Source organism: Harpia harpyja, chromosome 15 (assembly GCF_026419915.1).
Source record: "Harpia harpyja isolate bHarHar1 chromosome 15, bHarHar1 primary haplotype, whole genome shotgun sequence".
Taxonomy (NCBI): Eukaryota; Metazoa; Chordata; class Aves; order Accipitriformes; family Accipitridae; genus Harpia; species Harpia harpyja.
This window is the reverse complement of record NC_068954.1, coordinates 29,318,169-29,337,433: the sequence shown is the minus strand read 5'-3', so window position 1 is coordinate 29,337,433 and position 19,265 is coordinate 29,318,169. Positions and strand designations below refer to the sequence as shown.

The following is a 19,265-nucleotide window of genomic DNA, read 5'->3' as shown; positions in this document are numbered from 1 at the left end:
GGCCTCCCCCCCCCTCCAACACCCGGTACCGGGGCTGCAGTGGCGACAGCAGCGCGGTCACTGGAGCAGGGGGCAGCAGGAGCGCTGCGGAGCATCCCCCCCCCCCGGCGCCGCCCTCCCTCCCGCATCCTGCATCCCTGGGTACCACTCGGCAGCCCTGGGCAGCATCCTGCATCTTTGAGCAGCATCCTGCATCCCTGGGTACCAGCCGGCAGCCCTAGGCAACATCCTGCATCCTCGAGCAGCATCCTGCATCCCTGGGTACCAGCCGGCATCCCCGGGCAGCATCCTGCATCCCTGAGCAGCATCCTGCATCCCTGGGTACCACCCAGCATCCCTGGGAAGCATCCTGCATCCCTGAGCAGCATCCTGCATCCCTGGGTACCACCCAGCATCCCTGGGCAGCATCCTGCATCCCTGAGCAGCATCCTGCATCCTTGGGTACCACCCAGCATCCCTGGGTACCACCCAGCATCCCCGGGCAGCATCCTGCATCCCTGGGTACCGCTCGACCCTTAGGTTGTAAGCAGCATCCCTGGGTACCACCCGTATCGCCGGGTGACATCCCACACCCTTGGGGACCAGCAGCACCCTTGGGCCCCCCCTACTCCGGCTCCCCTCACCCCCCCAAACTCTTCTCGACGCTCCCACCCCCCCGGGCCCCCCCCTCCGCCCACCGCCATGGCCGAGCCCAGCACCGAGTGCAGCATCAAGGTCCTGTGCCGGTTCCGGCCCCTCAACCCGGCGGAGATTCTGCGGGGGGACAAATTCCTGCCCGTCTTCCAGGGGGACGACAGCGTGGTGGTGGGGGTGAGTGCGGGGGGGGGGGCACAGGGATACCCCCCACCCCCCCAGCCTTGGGGAGGGGGAGGGGGGCAGGGATGGGGGCATAGCTGGAGGAGCGAGGGGGGGCAATAGTCAGGTTGAGGGGGTAACAGACCTGGGGGGGGTGACGGTCAGCTGGGGGGGGGGACAGAGCTTGTTTGGCGGGGGGGGGATCGCCCTGGGTGTGGTCGGTGCCCAAATGGGCCCAGCCCCCCCCCGAGGCGTTTTCCCTGCCCCCCTCTCCCCCCCGCATGCCCCTCCCTTACCCCCCCCCCCATTCCTTTTCTAAGGTTCCCGGCACTCCCAGTTTCCTCCAGTCTGGCCCAGTGCCGGGGGGGGGTGTGGTGTGGTGTGTGTTTACAATGAGCGGAGACGCCCTGACCTCCGAGGGGGGGGCACGATCGGGCTCCGAGGACAGCACCGGGGAGGGGGGGGGTTGCCGCATATCCTGCCCCCCCCCCCGCTGCGGCCCGGCCCTTTGTTAAGTGGTGAAGCCGGGGGGGGGGCTCAGGGAGCGCAGCCAAGAACCCCAATATAACGCCCCCCCATAACGCCCCCCTCTTCCTTGCACGGGGCCGTATATGGGGGGGGGGGGTGTCTCCAGCAGGGCCTGGGCACCCCGGTCCTGAGGTGGGGGGTCCCATGGAAAGGTGGGGGATCCTTGGGGTGGGGGGGTAGCGGGGTCCCCCCGGGGGTGCAGTGGGGCTGGGGGGTGCGTGGGGGTGGGGGCTGTGCCGGCTCCGTGGGTGGTGGTGTGTCGCTGTGCGGTTGTGCCGGCGCAATGCGGGGTGTTGCGTGGGACGGTTGTGCGGGGTGGGGGGGGGGGGTAGGTGGGGGGGTGGGGGTGAGCGGCTAGGGCTGCGTGGGGTGCTTGTGCGTGGGGGGGGGTGCGTGGGGGGGGGGGTGCGTGACCATCAGCGGGCAGGGTGGGGCGGTTGTCCCTGCGCCGTGCTGCGGCGATTGCGGGGGCCCGGGGAGGGGAGGGGGGGCGGACTGGTGTCGCCGGCTGTCCCGGTGTCCGTGTGTCCCGGTGTCCGTGTGTCCCCGTGTCCGTGTGTCCCCGTGTCCGTGTGTCCCCGCGGTGGCTGCGGCGGTTCAGCACCGGGGCCTGGACAGCTCCCGGCCGGTGGGGGGGGCTGGAGTGGGCGGGGGAGAACGGGGTGGAGGGGTGTACGGGGGGGGGGGCTGGGGGTGTATGGGGGTCTATGGGGGTGGAGGGGGGGCTGGGGATGTATGGGGGTGTATGGAGGGGTTGGGGGTCTATGGGGGTCTGTGGGGGCCTATGGGGGTGGAGGGGGGGCTGGGGATGTATGGGGGTTGGAGGTGTATGGGAGTCTATGGGGGTCTGGGGGGGTCTATGGGGGGGCTGAGGGGTCTATGGGGGTCTATGAGGATCTGTGGGGGGTCTATGGAAGTCTATAGGAGGGCTGAGGGGTCTATGGGGGTCTATGGGGGGCTGCGGGGTCTATGGGGGTCTATGGGGTGGAGGGGGGGCTGGGGATGTATGGGGGTGTATGGGGGGCTGGGGCTTTATGGGGGTCTGTGGGGGTCTATGTGGGTGGAGGGGGCGGTGGGGATGTATGGGGGTTGGAGCTGTATGGGAGTCTATGGAGGGCAGGGGGGGATCTGTTGGGGTCTATGGGGGTCTATGGGGGGGCTGAGGGGTCTATGGGGGTCTATGAGGATCTTTGTGGGATCTATGGAGGTCTATGGGGGGCTGCAGGGTCTATGGGGGCCTATGGGGGTCTATGGGGGGGCTGGTGGTCTATTGGGCTGGCGGGGGCTAGGGACATACGGGAGTGTGTAGGGCTGTATGGGGTGGTTGGAGATCTATGGGGGTCTATGGGTGGTATATGTGGATCTATGGGCGTGTAGAGGGGGGCTGGGAGTCTATGGGCCTATGGGGGGCTGAGGGGGTCTATGGGGGTCTATGGAGGTCTCTGAGACTCTATGGGAGATCTGGGGATGTATGGGGCTGTATGAGGGACCAGGGGGTCTATGGGGGTGTATGGAGGGGCTGAGGGATTTATGGGGGTGTATGGGGCTGTATGGGGAGACTCTGGGTCTATGAGTATGTATAGGGAGCTGAGGGGTCTATGGGGGTGTATGGGGGGATTGGGGGTTTATGGGGTCCTATGGGGGCCTGTAGAAGGGCTGAGGGATCTATGGGGGTGTACGGAGCTATATGGCGAGACTGTGGGTCTATGAATATGTACAGGGAGCTGAGGGGTCTGTGGGGAGTATATGAGGGTGGGGGGGATTGGGGGTATATGGGAATCTATAGGGAGGTTATGGGGGAGTCTATGGAGTTCTGAGGGTCTGTGAGGGTGTATGGAGAGTGTATGGGGGCTGGGGGTCTAGGAGGGTGTATGGGGTCTGAGGGTATGTGGGGGTATATGGAGAGTGTGAAGTCTATGGGGGTGTAGGGGGAGTGTATATGGGGGTCTGGGGTAGATGTGGATATTGGGGGGGTCTGGTGGGTGTACGGCCTCTGGAGTACATGGGAATGTATGGGGCATATATGGGGTTCTGGAGGTATGGGGGGTATGAGGGGATCGGGGCTGTGTGAGAGGCCCCCTGCAACCTCCCACCTCCCTTACTGGGATTTGCTAGAACTTACTGGTCCCCCCGCAAGGGGAGCCCTGAGGCTGGCAGAGCCCCCAGCACCTTGTGGGGGTCCCTTCTGGCCACTGAACCCCATGTCCTTCCCCCCCCAGGGCAAACCCTATGTCTTTGACCGTGTCTTCCCCCCCAACACCACCCAGGAGCAGGTCTACCATGCCTGTGCCATGCAGATCGTCAAGGGTGAGGGCCGGGGCCTTGGTGGGGGGCCTTGGGGGGGCCTCTGGGGGGGGTTCTAGCTGGACAACCCTCCTCTGGGGACACCCAGATCAATGGGGACATTGGAGGGTGCTGGGAGGTGACAGGGGCAAGTTGGGGGGTGACATTGGCAGGGGGAGATGCACAGGGGGTCCCTGGGGGTGTCCAGCAGGTCTTGGGGTCTCTGCAGGACTTTGGGGGTGTCACTGCAATCTCCAGGGGTTCTGGGGGTATCTGTGAAGTCCTTCAGGGTGTCTCAGGGGTCCTTGTGCATCGCTGGGGGTCTTGGAGGTGAGCTCAGGTGCCTAGGGGGGATCAGGGAGTCCTTGAGGATCTCTGGGGAGTCTCTTGGGGTTTGGGCGGGGTGTCTATGAGGTCCCTGAGGGTCCTGGGATTCCTTGGGGGTTCCTGGGAGTCCTGGAGGGGCTTCTGCCCACCCTCACCCCTCCCCACAGATGTGCTGGCCGGGTACAATGGCACCATCTTCGCCTATGGGCAGACGTCATCGGGCAAGACCCACACCATGGAGGTGAGGGGGCCAGGGGGGGCTTTGGGTAGGGGGCAGCACCCCCTGGGCTCTGGCACCCCCCTGGGTGCTCACCCCCCACCCCCAAATCCCCTGCCACCCCCAGGGCAAGCTGCACGATCCCCAGCAGATGGGCATCATCCCACGCATCGCCCAGGACATCTTCAACCACATCTACGCCATGGACGAGAACCTTGAGTTCCACATCAAGGTGGGGACTGGGAGGGACTGGGAGGGACTGGGAAGGACTGGGAGCACTGGGAGGACTGGGAGGTTGGGTCCCGCCCCGCCCCCCCAACACCCCCAATTCCCTCCTACTAGGTTTCTTACTTTGAAATTTATCTGGACAAGATCCGGGACCTGCTGGACAGTGAGTTGGGGGGGCACTGGGAGATACTGGGTGGGTATTGGGATGCACTGGGGGCACTGAGAAGCTTGGAGGCACTGGGGAGCACTGGGAGGCCCTGGATGGATACTGGGGAGCACTGGGAGTCAGTGGAAAGGTATGAAGGAGCACTGGGAGGCATTGGATGGCAATGGGAACTCCTAGGGTGTGTTGTGGGGGTCACCCCCCCCAGCCCCCTCACCCCATGCCCCCCCCCCCAGTGACCAAGACCAACCTGTCAGTGCACGAGGACAAGAACCGGGTTCCCTACGTCAAGGTGAGGAGTGGCTCAGAGGGTGCCTTGGGTGGGGGACCCCAAGAGGCACCCCCAGAGGGGGGGCTGGGGCCTCACCCCCCCCCCCCCCCCCGCACCCCCAGGGCTGCACCGAGCGCTTCGTCTCCAGCCCCGAGGAGATTCTGGACGTGATCGACGAGGGGAAATCCAACCGGCATGTGGCTGTCACCAGTGAGTGCCCTGGGGACATGGGGGGGGCCAGGAGATGGCGGGGGGGGGGCAGAGTGAGGTGGGGGGGTCACTGCTGTGCAGGGTACTGTGTGGTGTCTGGGGTGCTGGGGAGTTCTGGGGTACCATGGGGGTCCCTGTGGTGCTGGAGGGGTCATTGAGGCAACATAGGGGTCCCTGGGATACTGGGGGGGGGGATCTGGGGCACTGTGGGGGTCCCTGGGGCACCGTGAGGGTCCCTGAGGCATCATGGGGGTCCCTGCAGCCTCATGGGGTCCTTGGAGCATTGTGGGCTCCCTGGGGTGCTGTAGGGCCCCTGGGGTGCTGTAGAGGTCATTGGGCCACCATGGGGGTCCCAGGGGCATTGGGGGGGTCCCTGGGGTGCTGTAGGAGTCGTTGGGGTGCCACGGGGATCCCTGGAGTATTGTGGGGGTCCCTGGGGTACTGTAGAGGTCATTGGGTTCCCTGGGACATCATGGGGTCGCTGGGGCATTTTGGGGTCCCTGGGGTATTTTGGGGTCCCTGGGGTTCTGTAGGGTCCCTGGGGTGCTGTAGAGGTCACAGGGCTCCCACGGAGTTCCTGGGGAATCCTGGGGTCCCTGGAGTGCAGTGGGGGACTCCTGGGGGCACCGTGGGGTCTCTGGGGCATTGTGGGGTGCTGCAGGGGTCCCACGGGGGTGCGGGGGTCCCCGGGAGCCGGAGGCATGGGTGTGCAGCCTCTCCCCGTGCCCGCAGATATGAACGAGCACAGCTCCCGCAGCCACAGCATCTTCCTCATCAACATCAAGCAGGAGAACGTGGAGACGGAGCAGAAGCTCAGCGGGAAGCTCTACCTGGTCGACCTGGCCGGGAGCGAGAAGGTTGGGGCGTCCCCAGCGCTGAGGGACCCTGGGGGGCTTGGGCTGGGAGGGTTCTGGGGTGGGGGGTCGTCTCTGGGGGGCCCTGGGCTTGGGTATGTGGGCTTGGGGGGTCTCTGGGGGAACTTGGGTGGAGGATGTCCCCAAGGGGGACATTGGGAGGGTGGGGGTCTGTAGGCTGTGGGACATTGGGGTTAGGGGTCTTCAGGCTGGGGTGGGGGTCTTTGGATGAAGGCCTTCTGGATTGGGGATCTCTGGGGGTCTACTGGCTGGTGGCATCCTTGGGTTTGGGGGTCTTGGGGGGGTTCCTGGGCTGGGGGTGTCACTGGGGTGGAGGTCCCTGGGGTAGGGGTGGCCCCATGGGGGTCTCTGAGCTGCCTGGCCCCACAGGTCAGCAAGACGGGGGCTGAGGGGGCCGTGCTGGATGAAGCCAAGAACATCAACAAGTCGCTGTCGGCGCTGGGCAACGTCATCTCGGCTCTGGCCGAGGGCACGGTGAGAGCCCACGTGTTCCCCCTGCCAGCCCCCCCGCCTCTGCTTTGCCCCATGGACCCTGGGGCTTGGGGGGACACCCTGCTGAGCCCCTGTGCCCCCCCCGCAGAAGGCCTACGTGCCCTACCGGGACAGCAAGATGACACGGATCCTGCAGGACTCGCTGGGGGGGAACTGCCGCACCACCATGTTCATCTGCTGCTCCCCCTCCAGCTACAACGATGCCGAAACCAAGTCCACCCTCATGTTCGGGCAGAGGTAGGGGAGGGGCTGGGGGGTATCGGGGTGCCCCTGCACCCCTCTGCACCTCAGCTGCACCCCATGCACCCGTTGTGTCCCAACTGCATCTCAACTACACCCCATGTACCCGTTGCACCCCAACTGCACTTTAACAACACCCATGGCACCCCAACTTCACCCCATGCACCCGTTGCACCCCAACAGCACCCCGTGCACCCCAACTGCACCCTATGCACCCTTTGCACCCCAACTGCACCCCATGTACCCACTGCAAACCGGCTGCACCCCGACAGCACCCATTGCACCCCAACTGCACCTCAACAGCACCCCATGCACCTGTTGTACCCCAACTGCACCCCATGGGCTCATTGCACCCTAGCTGCACCCCATGCACCCCATGCACCTCAAGTGCACCCCAAGCACCCATTGCACCCCAACTGCACCCCCCACACCCCCCGAAGGGGGAAAGGAGGCTGCATTGGGGGTCCCCAGACCTGGGAGGGGAGTGGGGGCAAGGTGGACCCTGAGATGAGTGGGCGCCCTCAGGGGGGTCCCTGGGGGAGGCTGCCTGGAAAGGGGGAGCAGGAGGGGTCCCGGCTGAGCGATGTCCCCCCTGTCCCCATCCAGGGCCAAGACTATCAAGAACACGGCGTCGGTGAACCTGGAGCTGACGGCCGAGCAGTGGAAGAAGAAGTACGAGAAGGAGAAGGAGAAGAACAAGGCGCTGAAGGAGACCATCGGGAAGCTGGAGGCCGAGCTGAGCCGCTGGCGGAGCGGTGAGGGGGGACCCTGGTGTCTGGGAGGGGACCCCATCCACCCCACCCCAGCACTAGATGGGGAAACTGAGGCTGTGTCCCCAGGTGAGGCCGTGCCGGAGACGGAGCAGCTGAGCGGGGCTGAGGCGGAGGCCGGGACAGGCGAGGGGATGGGTGAGGGGACAGGGACAGGACCCTCCGACGAGACCCCCCTCAACGACAACAGCTCCTCCATCGTCATCCACATCTCTGACGAGGAGCGCCGCAAGTACGAGGAGGAGATCCGCAAGCTCTACAAGCAGCTGGATGACAAGGTGGGGACCCCCCCCAGACCCCTCCCTGGGTCCTCTGGGGACCCCCAAAGACCCCTCTAGACCTGCCAGGGACCCCCCAGGACCCCTGAGACTCCCTGGGACCCTTGGGGACCTCCTAGGCCCCCCAGCATCCCCCAGGACCCTCAGCATCCCAGGACACCCAGGATGTCCTGGCAGCCTCCAGGACCCCCCCGAGACCCCCCCCTCCGCCCCCAGCCCCTTGGGGCTGGCCGGTGCGGACCCTCCTGTCCTTCCCCCAGGACGATGAGATCAACCAGCAGAGCCAAATCATGGAGAAGCTCAAGCAACAGATGCTGGACCAGGAGGAGGTGAGGGCCCCCCCCAGCCCCCATGGCCCCCCATCTCCATCTGACTGACCCTGGAACCCCCTGCTGGGACCCTGGAATGATCCCCCTGGGCCCCCACCCAGACCCCCTGGGACCCACTTGGACCCCCACCCTGATCACTTGGACACCTCCACCCTGAGTACTTGGACCCCCCACTACAACCCCTGGGACCCTCACCCTGACCTCCTGGATTCCCCTGGGACCCCCTGGATTCCCCTGGGACCCCCGCTATGACCCCCAGGACACCTCTGGGAGCCCCACCCTGACTCCCTGGACCCTTTCACCCTGAGCCCCTGGGACCCCTCAACCTGACCCCACCAGGACCCCTCTGGGACCTCCTGGGACTCATCTAGAACCCCCACCCTGACTCCCTGGACCCCTCCACCCTGAGTCCCTGGGACCCCCCAACCTGACCCTGCTGGAACCGCTCTGGGACCCCTCCCCAGGACCCCCCTGGTCCCCTCCACCCTGACCCCTGGGACCCCTCTGGGACCCCCCACCCTGAGCCTCTGGACCCCTCTGGGCCCCCCAGGTGCTGGCGGCGGCACGGGGGGGTGGAGAGGCGGCACGGCGGGAGCTGGCGACACTGCGTGCCGAGCATGGGGCGGCCCGTGCCGAGGTGGCCGAGGTGCTGGCGGCACTGGAGGAGCTGGCGCGCAGCTACGACCGCAAGGCGCAGGAGGCCGAGGACACCGGCCGCCACAACCGCCGGCTGGCCGACGAGCTGGCTCGCACTGAGGTGACCCCCCCCGGGACCCCCGCCTGGGACCCCTGGCAGGCACCTAACGGGGATTCCTGACAGGACCCTACTGGGAACCCCCATGGGCACCCAACTGGGATCCCTACTGAGATCCACCCCCCGGGAACCCCAAAGTGTGTCCTCAACTGGGAACCCCACTAGGACCCTACTGGGAACCCTTATGGGCACCCAACTGGGATCCCTACTGAGATCCACCCCCCGGGAACCCCAAAGTGGCTCCTCAACTGGGAACCCCACTAGGACCCTACTGGGAATCCTTATGGGCACCCAACTGGGATCCCTACTGAGATCCCCCCCAGGAACCCCAAAGTGTGTCCTCAACTGGGAACCCCACCAGGACCCTACTGGGAACCCTTATGGGCACCCAACTGGGATCCCTACTGAGATCCCCCCCAGGAACCCCAAAGTGTGTCCTCAACTGGGAACCCCACTAGGACCCTACTGGGAACCCTTATGGGCACCCAACTGGGATCCCTACTGAGATTCCCCCCCAGGACCCCCAAAGTGGCTCCTCAACTGGGAACCCCACTGGGAACCCCGCTGGTGACCCGCAGTGTCCCACTGGGACCCCACTGGGAACCTTGTCTGGCAAATGGGACGCAGACTAGGAAACAATTGGGACCCCCATCAGCACCCTAGCTGGGGCCCCCAGAGCCAGGGCCCCTCCAAACTGGGACCCCCACACCAGGACCACACTGGGACCCCCAGCCTCTGAACCAGCAACCCCCAGAGCCCAGACCCCCAGGTCCAAACTGGGACTCCCAGACACAAACTGGAATGCTTTGGGCCAGGGATCCCCTGAAAAAGAAGCCTCAGACCTGGGAGCCCCCTAAACCCCAAACCAGACCCCAAAGAGGGGGACCCCCCCACCTCTCAAACCAGACCCCAAAGAAGGGACTCCGAACAAGAACCCCACCCCCCCGAATCAGACCCCAAAGAGGGACCCCCCCACCCCAAACTCACCCCAAAGAGGGGACCCCACCCACCCCTCAAACCAGATCCCAAAGAGGAGACCCCTTGTCCCGAAACCAGACCCCAAAGAGGGGACCCCCCCCATAAAATCAGACCCCAAAGAGGGGATGCCCCCCAAACCAGACCTCAAAGAGAGACACCCCCCCCCCTCAAACCAGACCCCAAACAGGGGACCCCCACAAACCAGATCCCAAACTGGGAAACTCTCTCCTTAAACTGGGATGCCAGACTGGGGGGACAAGAGCAGCACCCTGTGGGTGGAGCGGGTGAGATCCTGGGATGCTGGGGGAGGTACTGGGGGGTGTCAGGGTGGGGGGTGCTGGTGTGCTGGGTGTGCTGGGGGTGCCAGGGAGGGGGGGTACTGGGGCGAGGTGTGCCAGGGGTGCCAGGGTGGGGGATCCCAGGTGGGGTGCTGGGGCTGTCAGGGGTTCTGGGGGGGGTGCTGGGTGTACTGGGTGTGCTAGGTGTGCCAGGGTGGGGGGGTACTGGGGGGGGTGCCAGGCCATGCCGTGCCTGCAGGCGACGACGCTGTCGCTGGAGACGGAGCTGCAGCGGGTGCGGGAGCTGGGGGGGCAGCAGCGCAAGCGGGCGGCCGAGGTGCTCAACGGGCTGATGAAGGACCTGAGCGAGTTCAGCCTCATCGTGGGCAACGGCGAGATCAAGCTGGTGAGGGGGGGGGGCACCCCGGCAGGCTGCGCCCATGGGTGGGATGTGCCCGTGCCGTGCTGTGCCATGCCAGGCTGCACCCGTGGGGGTGTCATGCCGCGCCCGTGCCGTGCCACACCACGCCATACCCGTGTGCGCGACATGTTCGTGCCGTGCTGTGCCCGTGCCGTGCCATGCTGTACCCATATTTGTGATGTGCCCGTCACATGCTGTGCCCATGCCATACCCACGGCATGCCAAACCCATGTATGCGCCGTGCCCGTGCCGTGCCATGCTGTAGCCGCATGCCTGATGCGCCCGTGACATGCTGTGCCCGTGCCGTCCCCATGCCGTGCCATATCCATGTGTGTGCTGTGCCATGCCATACCATACCCACGTGTGTGCCGTACCCATGCCATGCTGTGCTGTGCTGACCCACGTGCCGTGTCGTACCCATGCCATGCTATATCCACGTGTGGTACGTGCCCATACCACACCGTGCCGTGCTATACCCACACCATGCCATACTCCGCTGTGCCATGCCGTGCCCCTGCCCATGCCATGCCATACCCATGTGTGTGCCATACTCATGCCGTGCCGTACCCGTGCCATATCATACTATGCCACGCTGACCCGTGTGCCGTGCCATACCCCTGCATGTGCTGCGTCCATGCCATACCCATGTTTGGTACATGCCCATGCCACGCCACGCCATACTATGCCATGCCACGCCACGCTGACCCGTGTGCCGTGCCCGTGCCCAGCCGGTGGAGGTGAGCGGGGCCATCGAGGAGGAGTTCACCGTCGCCCGGCTCTACATCAGCAAGATCAAGTCGGAGGTGAAGTCAGTGGTGAAGCGGTGCCGGCAGCTGGAGAACCTGCAGGTGGAGTGCCACCGCAAGATGGAGGTGACCGGGCGCGAGCTCTCCTCCTGCCAGCTCCTCATCTCCCAGGTGGGCTGGGGACAGGGATGACAGGGGACCTCCTGGGAGCAATGCCACCGCCGTGGGGACCCTGGGGTTCGGTGGCCTGGGGTTTGGTGGCCCCAGGGCTGGGTGACCTCAGGTTTTGGTGGACCCAGGGTTTGGTGATCTCGGGGTTTGCCGACTCCAGGGTTTGGTGGTTGCAAGGTTTGGTGATGCAAGGGTTTGGTGGCCAAAGGATTTGGTGGCCAAAGGGTTTGGTGACCCAAAGGTTTGGCAGCTGAGAGTTTTGGTGACCCCAGATCTTGGTGGCACTGGGATTTGGTGACCCCAGGGTTTGGCGGCTGAGTGATTTGGTGACCCCATATCTTGGTGGCACTGGGATTTGGTGACCCCAGGGTTTGGTGACCCGAGGGTTCAGTGTCCCAACGGTTGGGTGTTTCCAGGGTTTGGTGGCCCAAGGGTTTGGTGGCCCTGGGACTTGGTGGTCCAAGAGTTTGGTGAGCCTGGGGTTTGGTGGACCTGGGGCTTGGTGGCCCCAGGGTTTGGTGACCCTGGGGTTTGGTGGCCCCAGGGCTGGGTGACCTCAGATTTTGGTGGACGCAGGGTTTGGTGATCTCGGGGTTTGCTGGCTCCAGGGTTTGGTGGCTGCGGGGTTTGGTGACCTAAAGGTTTGGTGGCTGATGGATTTGGTGACCCCAGATCTTGGTGGCACTGGGATTTGGTGACCCCAGGGTTGGATGTTCCCAGGGTTTGGTGGCCCAAGGGTTTGGTGACCCTGGGGGTTGGTGGCCCTGGGACTTGGTGGCCCAAGAGTTTGGTGAGCCTGGGGTTTGGTGGCCCTGGGACTTGGTGGCCCCAAGGCTGGGTGACCTCAGGTTTTGGTGGACCCAGGATTTGGTGATCATGGGGTTTGCCGGCTCCAGGGTTTGGTGGCTGCAAGGTTTGATGACCCGAGGGTTTGGTGGCCAAAGGATTTGGTGACCCAAGGGTTTGGTGGCTGATGGATTTGGTGACCCCAGATCTTGGTGGCACTGGGATTTGGTGACCCCAGGGTTTGGTGACCCGAGTGTTCAATGTCCCCAGGGTTGGGTGTTCCCAGGGTTTGTTGTCCCTAGGGTTTGGTGGCCCTGGGACTTGGTGACCCCATGGTTCGATGACCCAGGGGTTTGATGACCCTGTGATTCAGTGACAGGATGGCCCTGGGGGTGGCGGGGGGGGTGGTAGCCACGTGCCCCCAGCCGGGGGGGGGTCGGTGGCTGAGGCTGGTCCCGCAGCACGAGGCGAAGATCCGCTCGCTGACGGAGTACACGCAGACGGTGGAGATGAAGAAGCGGCACCTGGAAGAATCGTACGATGCCCTGAGCGAGGAGCTGGCCCGGCTGCAGGCCCAGGGTGAGGGGGGCTGGGGGGGGGGGACATGACACAGGGGGGCTGGGGCGGGGGGGTCCCCGGTTTGTCACCTTCAACGTGAGCTCTGGCCTGCAGAGACGGCGCAGGGGGTGGCCCGGAAGGAGCGGGAGCAGGATGAGACCCAGGACACCGATGAGGTCAAGGTGAGAGGGTGCTGGGGGGGCAAGGTGATGGGAGGAGGGGCAGGGCACCCCTGGGGGTCACTGGGGGGTGTCCAGGGTCCCTGAAGGGTGTAGGGGGCCTGGGGGGGGGTTTGCAGTTGGGGTTCCTTATGGCACATGGGGTGTCCTAGAGATGGGGTGGGGGTCCCTGGGCGTGCCGGGCATCCACAGGGTGCTGGGGAGGTTGGGATGTGTTGGGGGTCCCCGGGAGGTGCTGGAGGATGCTGGGGATCCCCAGGAGGTGTTGGGGTCCCAAGGGTGCTGGGGTTCCCTGGGAGATGTTGGATTCCAGGGGTGCTGGGGGGTCCCTGGGGAGGTGTTGGGGTGCTGGGGGTCCCCGGAGGAGTTGGGGGCCGGGAGTACGGGGGTCCCCGTGCCCGGGCTGAGGACGGCGGGTGCAGAAGGCGCTGGAGCTGCAGCTGGAGAGCCAGCGGGAAGCCCAGCACAAGCAGCTGGCGCGGCTGCGGGACGAGGTCAACGAGAGGCAGAAAACCATCGACGAGCTGCGGGAGTGAGTGGCCCTGGCCCCCTCCCCGTCCTCGTCCCCAACCCCATTGCCATCCCTGTCCCCAAATTTGACCTTGACTCCGATCTCATCCCTGACTCCAACCCCATCGGTGACCCCGTCCCTGTCCCCGAGCCTGAAACCGTTCTCGTCCCTGACCCCGACCTCAGCCTTGACCCTGTCCCTGTCCCCAACCCCATCCCTGTCCCCAACCCCGTCCCCAACCCCGTCCCCAACCCCAACCCCGTCCCCAACCCCGTCCCCAACCCCGTCCCCAACCCCATCCCTGTCCCCAACCCCATCCCCAACCCCGTCCCCAACCCCATCCCCAACCCCAACCCCGTCCCCAACCCCATCCCTGTCCCCATCCCTGTCCCCAACCCCGTCCCCAACCCTGTCCCCAACCCCATCCCTGTCCCCAACCCTGTCCCCAACCCCGTCCCCAACCCCGTCCCCAACCCCAACCCCGTCCCCAACCCCATCCCTGTCCCCAACCCTGTCCCCAACCCCGTCCCCAACCCCATCCCTGTCCCCAACCCCGTCCCCAACCCCATCCCTGTCCCCGTCCCCAACCCCATCCCTGTCCCCATCCCTGTCCCCATCCCCAATCCTGACCCTGTCCCCAACCCCGACCCCATCGTCTCCCCAACCCCGACCTTGACCCTGTCCCCGACCCCGGATGACCCCAGTCCCCATCCCTGGCTGGATGGGGGGGGGGGGGGCAGAAACTGTCCCCCCCATGGGTCTGTCTGTCCATCTGTCCCCATGACCGTCCGTCCGTCCGTCCCGCAGCCTGAACCAGAAGCTGGAGCTGGAGCTGGAGAAGCTGCGTGCGGAGCATGAGGCGCTGCGGAGCGAGGAGCGGGCCAAGGCTGCCCGGCTGCAGGAGCTCACGTGAGACCCCCCCCCCGCCTCACACACATACCCCCCCAGGGGTCCCCTGGACCCCAACCCCCCCCCCCACTGACACCCCTGGGACCCCTCAGAGCCACAACATCCACCTCCATGCCTGGGAGTCCTGGTGTCCCCCCCCCCCCAGGATGTCCCCGTTGACACCTCCAGGACCCCCCCCTCCCATCTCTCCTGGGACCCCCCCAACATCACTGGGACCCCACCCCACAGGGACCCCCCCAGGACCCTGCACTACCTCCAGGAGCCCTGGGACCCCCAACACCCCCAGGAGCCTTGGGGACCTCCCCATCACCCCTGGACCCCCCCCCATCACCCCTGCCCCACCTCCCCCTCACCTCTGGGACCCCCCCCCCCCCATCCCTGGGACCCCCCAACATCACTGGGACACCACCCTCACACCCAGGGGGACACCCCCCAGGACCCCCTCATCACCCTGGGACCCCTGACATCACCCCTGGGACCCCCCCCCCCCCCCCCAGGACCCTGCACCTACTTCCAGGAGCTCTGGGACCCCCAACAACCCCAGGAGACTTGGGGACCCCCCCCATCACCCCTGAGACCCCCCCACCATTCCTGGGACCCTCAACATCACTGGGACACCACCCTCACACCCAGGGGGACAGCCCCCAGGACCCCCTCACCACCCCTGGGACCCCCGACATCACCCTTTGGACCCCCCCCCCCCATGAGGACACCCCCCCAGGACCCTGCACCTGCTCCAGAAGCCCTGGGACCCCCCAATACCCCCAGGAGCCTTGGGGACCCCCCCCAGGACCCTCAACATCACCAGGACCCCCCCACTCCATGGGGACACCCCTTAAGACCCTGCACCACCTTGGGGTCCCCCCAGCCCCCCCAAAAGACCCCTGAGGCCCCTCCAAGCCCCCAGGAGCTCTCAGCACCCCCCCCCAGCATCCTTGAGCCTCCCCTGGGACCCCCCCAACCCCCCCCTCCATCCTTGGAGTGACCCCCCCCAACCTTGGGGTGACCCCCACGCACCCCTGGGGTGACCCCCCCCCCCCAATATCTCCCCCCAGATTTCTCTACGAGCGCCACGAGCAGTCCAAGCAGGACCTCAAGGGGCTGGAGGAGACCGTGGTAAGTGGGGGGGGGGGCGTCTGGGGGGGTTTGGGGGGGTCTGGGGGTCACCGTGCACCCCCTCACCCCTGGGCCCCCCCCCCAGGCCCGTGAACTCCAGACCCTCCACAACCTGCGCAAGCTGTTTGTTCAAGACGTCACGACTCGAGTCAAGAAAGTGAGGGGGGGGCGAAATGGGGGGGGGCAAAAGGGGGGGCAAAAGGGGGGGTAAAAATGGGGGGGGGAATAGAGAGGGTAAGGGGAGAGAGTGGGGTCAGAGGTGGGAGGGGAAGGGGGGGCTGTAAGGGGAGGGAGGGGGGTCTTGGCCTGGGGGGGTCCAAGCGTTGGTTGGGGGTCCCGGCTTAGGTGTGGGGGGGTCCCAGCTTGGCCATCGCGGGGGGGCCCTGGTTCAGGTTGGGGGGTCTCAGGCCAGCATCATGGGGGGGGTGGCAGCCCGGGTTGGGGTGCCAGGCCAGGTTGGGGGGTGCCAGACCATGTCGGGGGTGCCAGCCTGGGTTGGGGGGGTCTGATCCTGGGTTGGGGGGGTCTGATCCCTGTTTGGGGGGGGTGCCAGCCCAGGTTGGGGGGGGTCTGATCCCCATTTGGGGGGGCTGCCAGCCTATGTTAGGGGTGCCAGCCCAGACTGGGGGGGCCTGACCCCTGTTTGGGGGGGTGCCAGCCCAGGTTGGGGGGGTCTGATCCCTGTTTGGGGGGGTGCCAGCCCAGGTTGGGGGTGCCAACCCAGGTTGGGGGGTCTGATCCCTGTTTGAGGGGGGGTACCAGCCTATGTTGGGGGTGCCAGCCCAGATTGGGGGGGTCTGATTCCTGTTTGGGGGGGGTGCCAGCCCACTCTGGGGGTGCCAACCCAGGTTGGGGGGGTGCCAGCCCAGGGTTGGGGAACCAGCCTGGTTTGGGGGTACCAACCCGGGTTGGGGGGGGCTAATCCCCAGTTGGGGGGTGCCAGCCCAGATTGGGGGGTGCCAGCCCGGGTTGGGGGTGCCAGCCCAGTGGGGGGGGGTGTCCCTCCATGCCCCCCCCCCCGCCCCCCCAGAGCGCAGAGCTGGAGCCTGAGGACAGTGGGGGGCTGCACTCCCAGAAGCAGAAGATTTCCTTTCTTGAGACAACCTGGAGCAGCTTACAAAGGTTCACAAACAGGTGGGCGGGGGGGGGCAAAAGGGGGGGGCCCCCCCTCCAGCCCCCCTATACTGCAAGCCCCCTCCCCTTGGCATCACACCCCCCTCCCCCAGTGCCCTGCTCCATCCTGCCCCCCCCTTTCCATCCTGGGGTCCCCCCCCAAAGCCCCTCCGGGGGGTAGCATGGCCGGGGGGGGCACACGCTGATGCCTGCTCTGTTGCCCCCCCCCCCGCTGCCTCCTCCCTAGCTGGATCTCTGGGTGTCCAAGGTACCGCGACCCCCCCCCCCCCAGCCACCCACACGAGCAGGACACGCGTGGGGGGGGTCCCCCCACTTCCCCCCCCCCCGGGAGGGATGGATGTGGGGCAGGGGGATCCCCCCCGGCCACCCAGAGCCCCCCCAGTTTTGCAGTGGAGGGAGGGGCACTGGCCTGACCAGCACTTTCCTGCCTCCCCCCGCCTGCTGCCCCCCCCACCTGCCTGTGGTGCCCCCCCCCAGCTCACTACCTGTCCCCCCCCACTGCATGTGGCCATGGGGGGCTGGGACCCCCCACGAGGCACTTCTGGGGGGCTGGGACATCCCCCCCCCCCCCTTCCTGACACTGCTGGGGGGGGTGAGGGTGGCCTGGGCGGGTGCTGGTAACCAGTGCTGGGTGCTGGTGGGTGCTGGGGGGGCTGTCGGTGCTGGGGGGGGGCAGGAGGTACCCCAGTGTGGGCGGGTGTCTCAGGGACAGTGGGTGCTCTGGTGCCAATGGGTGCCCCAGCGCTGGTGGGTGCCCAGTACTGGTGGGTGCCCAGTATGGTGGGTGCTAATGGGTGCCCCAGTGCCAATGGGTGTCCTGGTGTGGGTGGGTGATTTGGTGCCGGTGGGTGCTCCAGTGCCAGCAGCTGCCCCTGTGCCGACGGGTGCTGGGTGCCTGTTGTGAGTGGGTGCCTAATGCTGATGGGTGCTGGGTGCCCCTTGTGAGTGGGTGCTCAATGCTGATGGGTGCTGGATGTCACTGGGTGCCCGTTGTGAGTGGGTGCCCAAAGCCGATGGGTGTCACTGGGTGCCTGTTGTGAGTGGGTGCCCAATGCTGCTGGGTGTCAGTGGGTGCCCATTGTGAGTGGGTGCCCAAAGCCGATGGGTGTCACTGGGTGCCCGTTGTGAGTGGGTGCCCATTGCCATTGGGTGCTGGATGTCACTGGGTGCCCGTTGTGAGTGGGTGCCCAGTGCTGCTGGATGTCACTGGGTGCCTGTTGTGAGTGGGTGCCCAATGCTGATGGGTGCTGGATGTCGCTGGGTGCCCATTGTGGGTGGGTGCCCAAAGCCAATGGGTGTCACTGGGTGCCTGTTGTGAGTGGGTGCCCATGCTGATGGGTGCTGGATGTTGCTGGTGCCCATTGTGAGTGGGTGCCCAAAGCCGACGGGTGTCACTGGGTGCCCGTTGTGAGTGGGTGCCCATTGTGAGTGGGTGCCCATTGTGAGTGGGTGCCCAAAGCCGATGGGTGTCACTGGGTGCCCGTTGTGAGTGAGTGCCCAATGCTGCCGGGTGTCACTGGGTGCCCGTTGTGAGTGGGTGCCCAAAGCCGACGGGTGTCACTGGGTGCCTGTTGTGAGTGGGTGTCCATTGTGAGTGGTGCCTATTGTGAGTGGGTGCCCAAAGCCGATGGGTGTCACTGGGTGCCCATTGTGAGTGGGTGCCCAATGCTGCCGGGTGTCACTGGGTGCCCGTTGTGAGTGGGTGCCCAATGCTGATGGGTGCTGGATGTTGCTGGGTGCCCGTTGTGAGTGGGTGCCCAATGCTGCCGGGTGTCACTGGGTGCCCGTTGTGAGTGGGTGCCCAATGCCGATGGGTGCCCCGACGCCGGCGGGTGCCTATGGCCGCCGGGTCCCTCTTGCGAGCGGGTACGCCGGTGCCAGTTGCGGGTGGGTCCCCGTCGTCCCCCAACCCCGGTATGGACGAACCCCCTCCTCGACGCCGGCGGTTCCCAACGGGCGCCGGCGGGCGCAGGTAGGTGGGTGCGGGTGCACGGGTGGGCTGACGGGGGGTCGCGCAGCTGGTCCGTGACAATGCAGACCTGCGCTGCGAGCTTCCGAAGCTGGAGAAACGCTTGCGGGCTACGGCTGGGCGAGTGCAGGCCCTGGAGGGTGCTCTGAGGGAGGCCAAGGAGGGTGCTCGCCTCGACAAGCGGCGCTACCAGCAAGAGGTGGAACGCATCAGGGAGGCCGTCAGGGCCCGGGGGGCCGCCCGCCGCACCCACAGCGCCCACATCGGTAAGGGGGGGGGGTGCAGGGTGGGCGCGGGGGGAGGTGGGGCGCGGGGGGTGTCTGGGGTGCAGGGTGGGTAGGGGTGTATGGGGTGCAGGGGGTGTCTGGGGTGCTGGGTGGGTATGGGGAGCTGGGGCGCGAGGGTGGGCATGGGTATATGGGGTGCAGGGGGTGTCTGGGTGCAGGGTGGGCACGGGTGTATGGGGTGCGAGGGGTGCAGGGTGGGCACGGGGAGAGGGGGTGTAGTGGGTGCCTGGGGTGCAGGGTGCATATGGGGGAGCTGGGGTGCATGGGTATATGGGGTGCAAGGGGTGCAGGGTGGGTATGGGGGAGCTGGGGTGCAGGGTGGGTATGGGTATATGGGGTGCCTGGGTTGCACAGGGAGCTGGGGTTTAAGGGGTGCCTAGGGTGCAGGGTGGGCCCGGGTATGTGGGGTGCCTGGGGTGCAGGGTGGGCATGGGGTATTGGGGTGTAGGGGGTGTAGTGGGT

At 66.3% G+C, this 19,265-nt stretch overlaps 1 protein-coding gene across 2 annotated transcripts; it reads left to right on the top strand.

The window, feature by feature from the left end:
* Positions 1-29: 29 nt before the first annotated feature.
* On the top strand, positions 30-18,781 carry LOC128151931 (kinesin heavy chain-like). 2 transcript variants are annotated; one of them, XM_052809778.1, is made up of 25 exons: positions 30-810; positions 3,543-3,630; positions 4,101-4,174; positions 4,278-4,382; positions 4,493-4,541; positions 4,778-4,833; positions 4,935-5,022; positions 5,755-5,879; positions 6,267-6,371; positions 6,478-6,626; positions 7,236-7,384; positions 7,469-7,677; positions 7,938-8,006; positions 8,557-8,763; positions 10,276-10,422; positions 11,166-11,354; positions 12,602-12,719; positions 12,813-12,880; positions 13,300-13,409; positions 14,196-14,297; positions 15,353-15,413; positions 15,499-15,570; positions 16,444-16,547; positions 16,774-16,794; positions 18,566-18,781. In XM_052809778.1, exons 1-25 carry the CDS (start codon positions 682-684, stop codon positions 18,663-18,665), a joined length of 2,694 nt encoding a protein of 897 aa, XP_052665738.1. In that variant the 5' UTR covers positions 30-681; the 3' UTR covers positions 18,666-18,781. The 2 variants fall into 2 exon arrangements, with proteins under 2 accessions (XP_052665738.1, XP_052665739.1); XM_052809779.1 differs by lacking the exon at positions 16,774-16,794 and having other exon boundaries at positions 32-810.
* Positions 18,782-19,265: the final 484 nt, after the last annotated feature.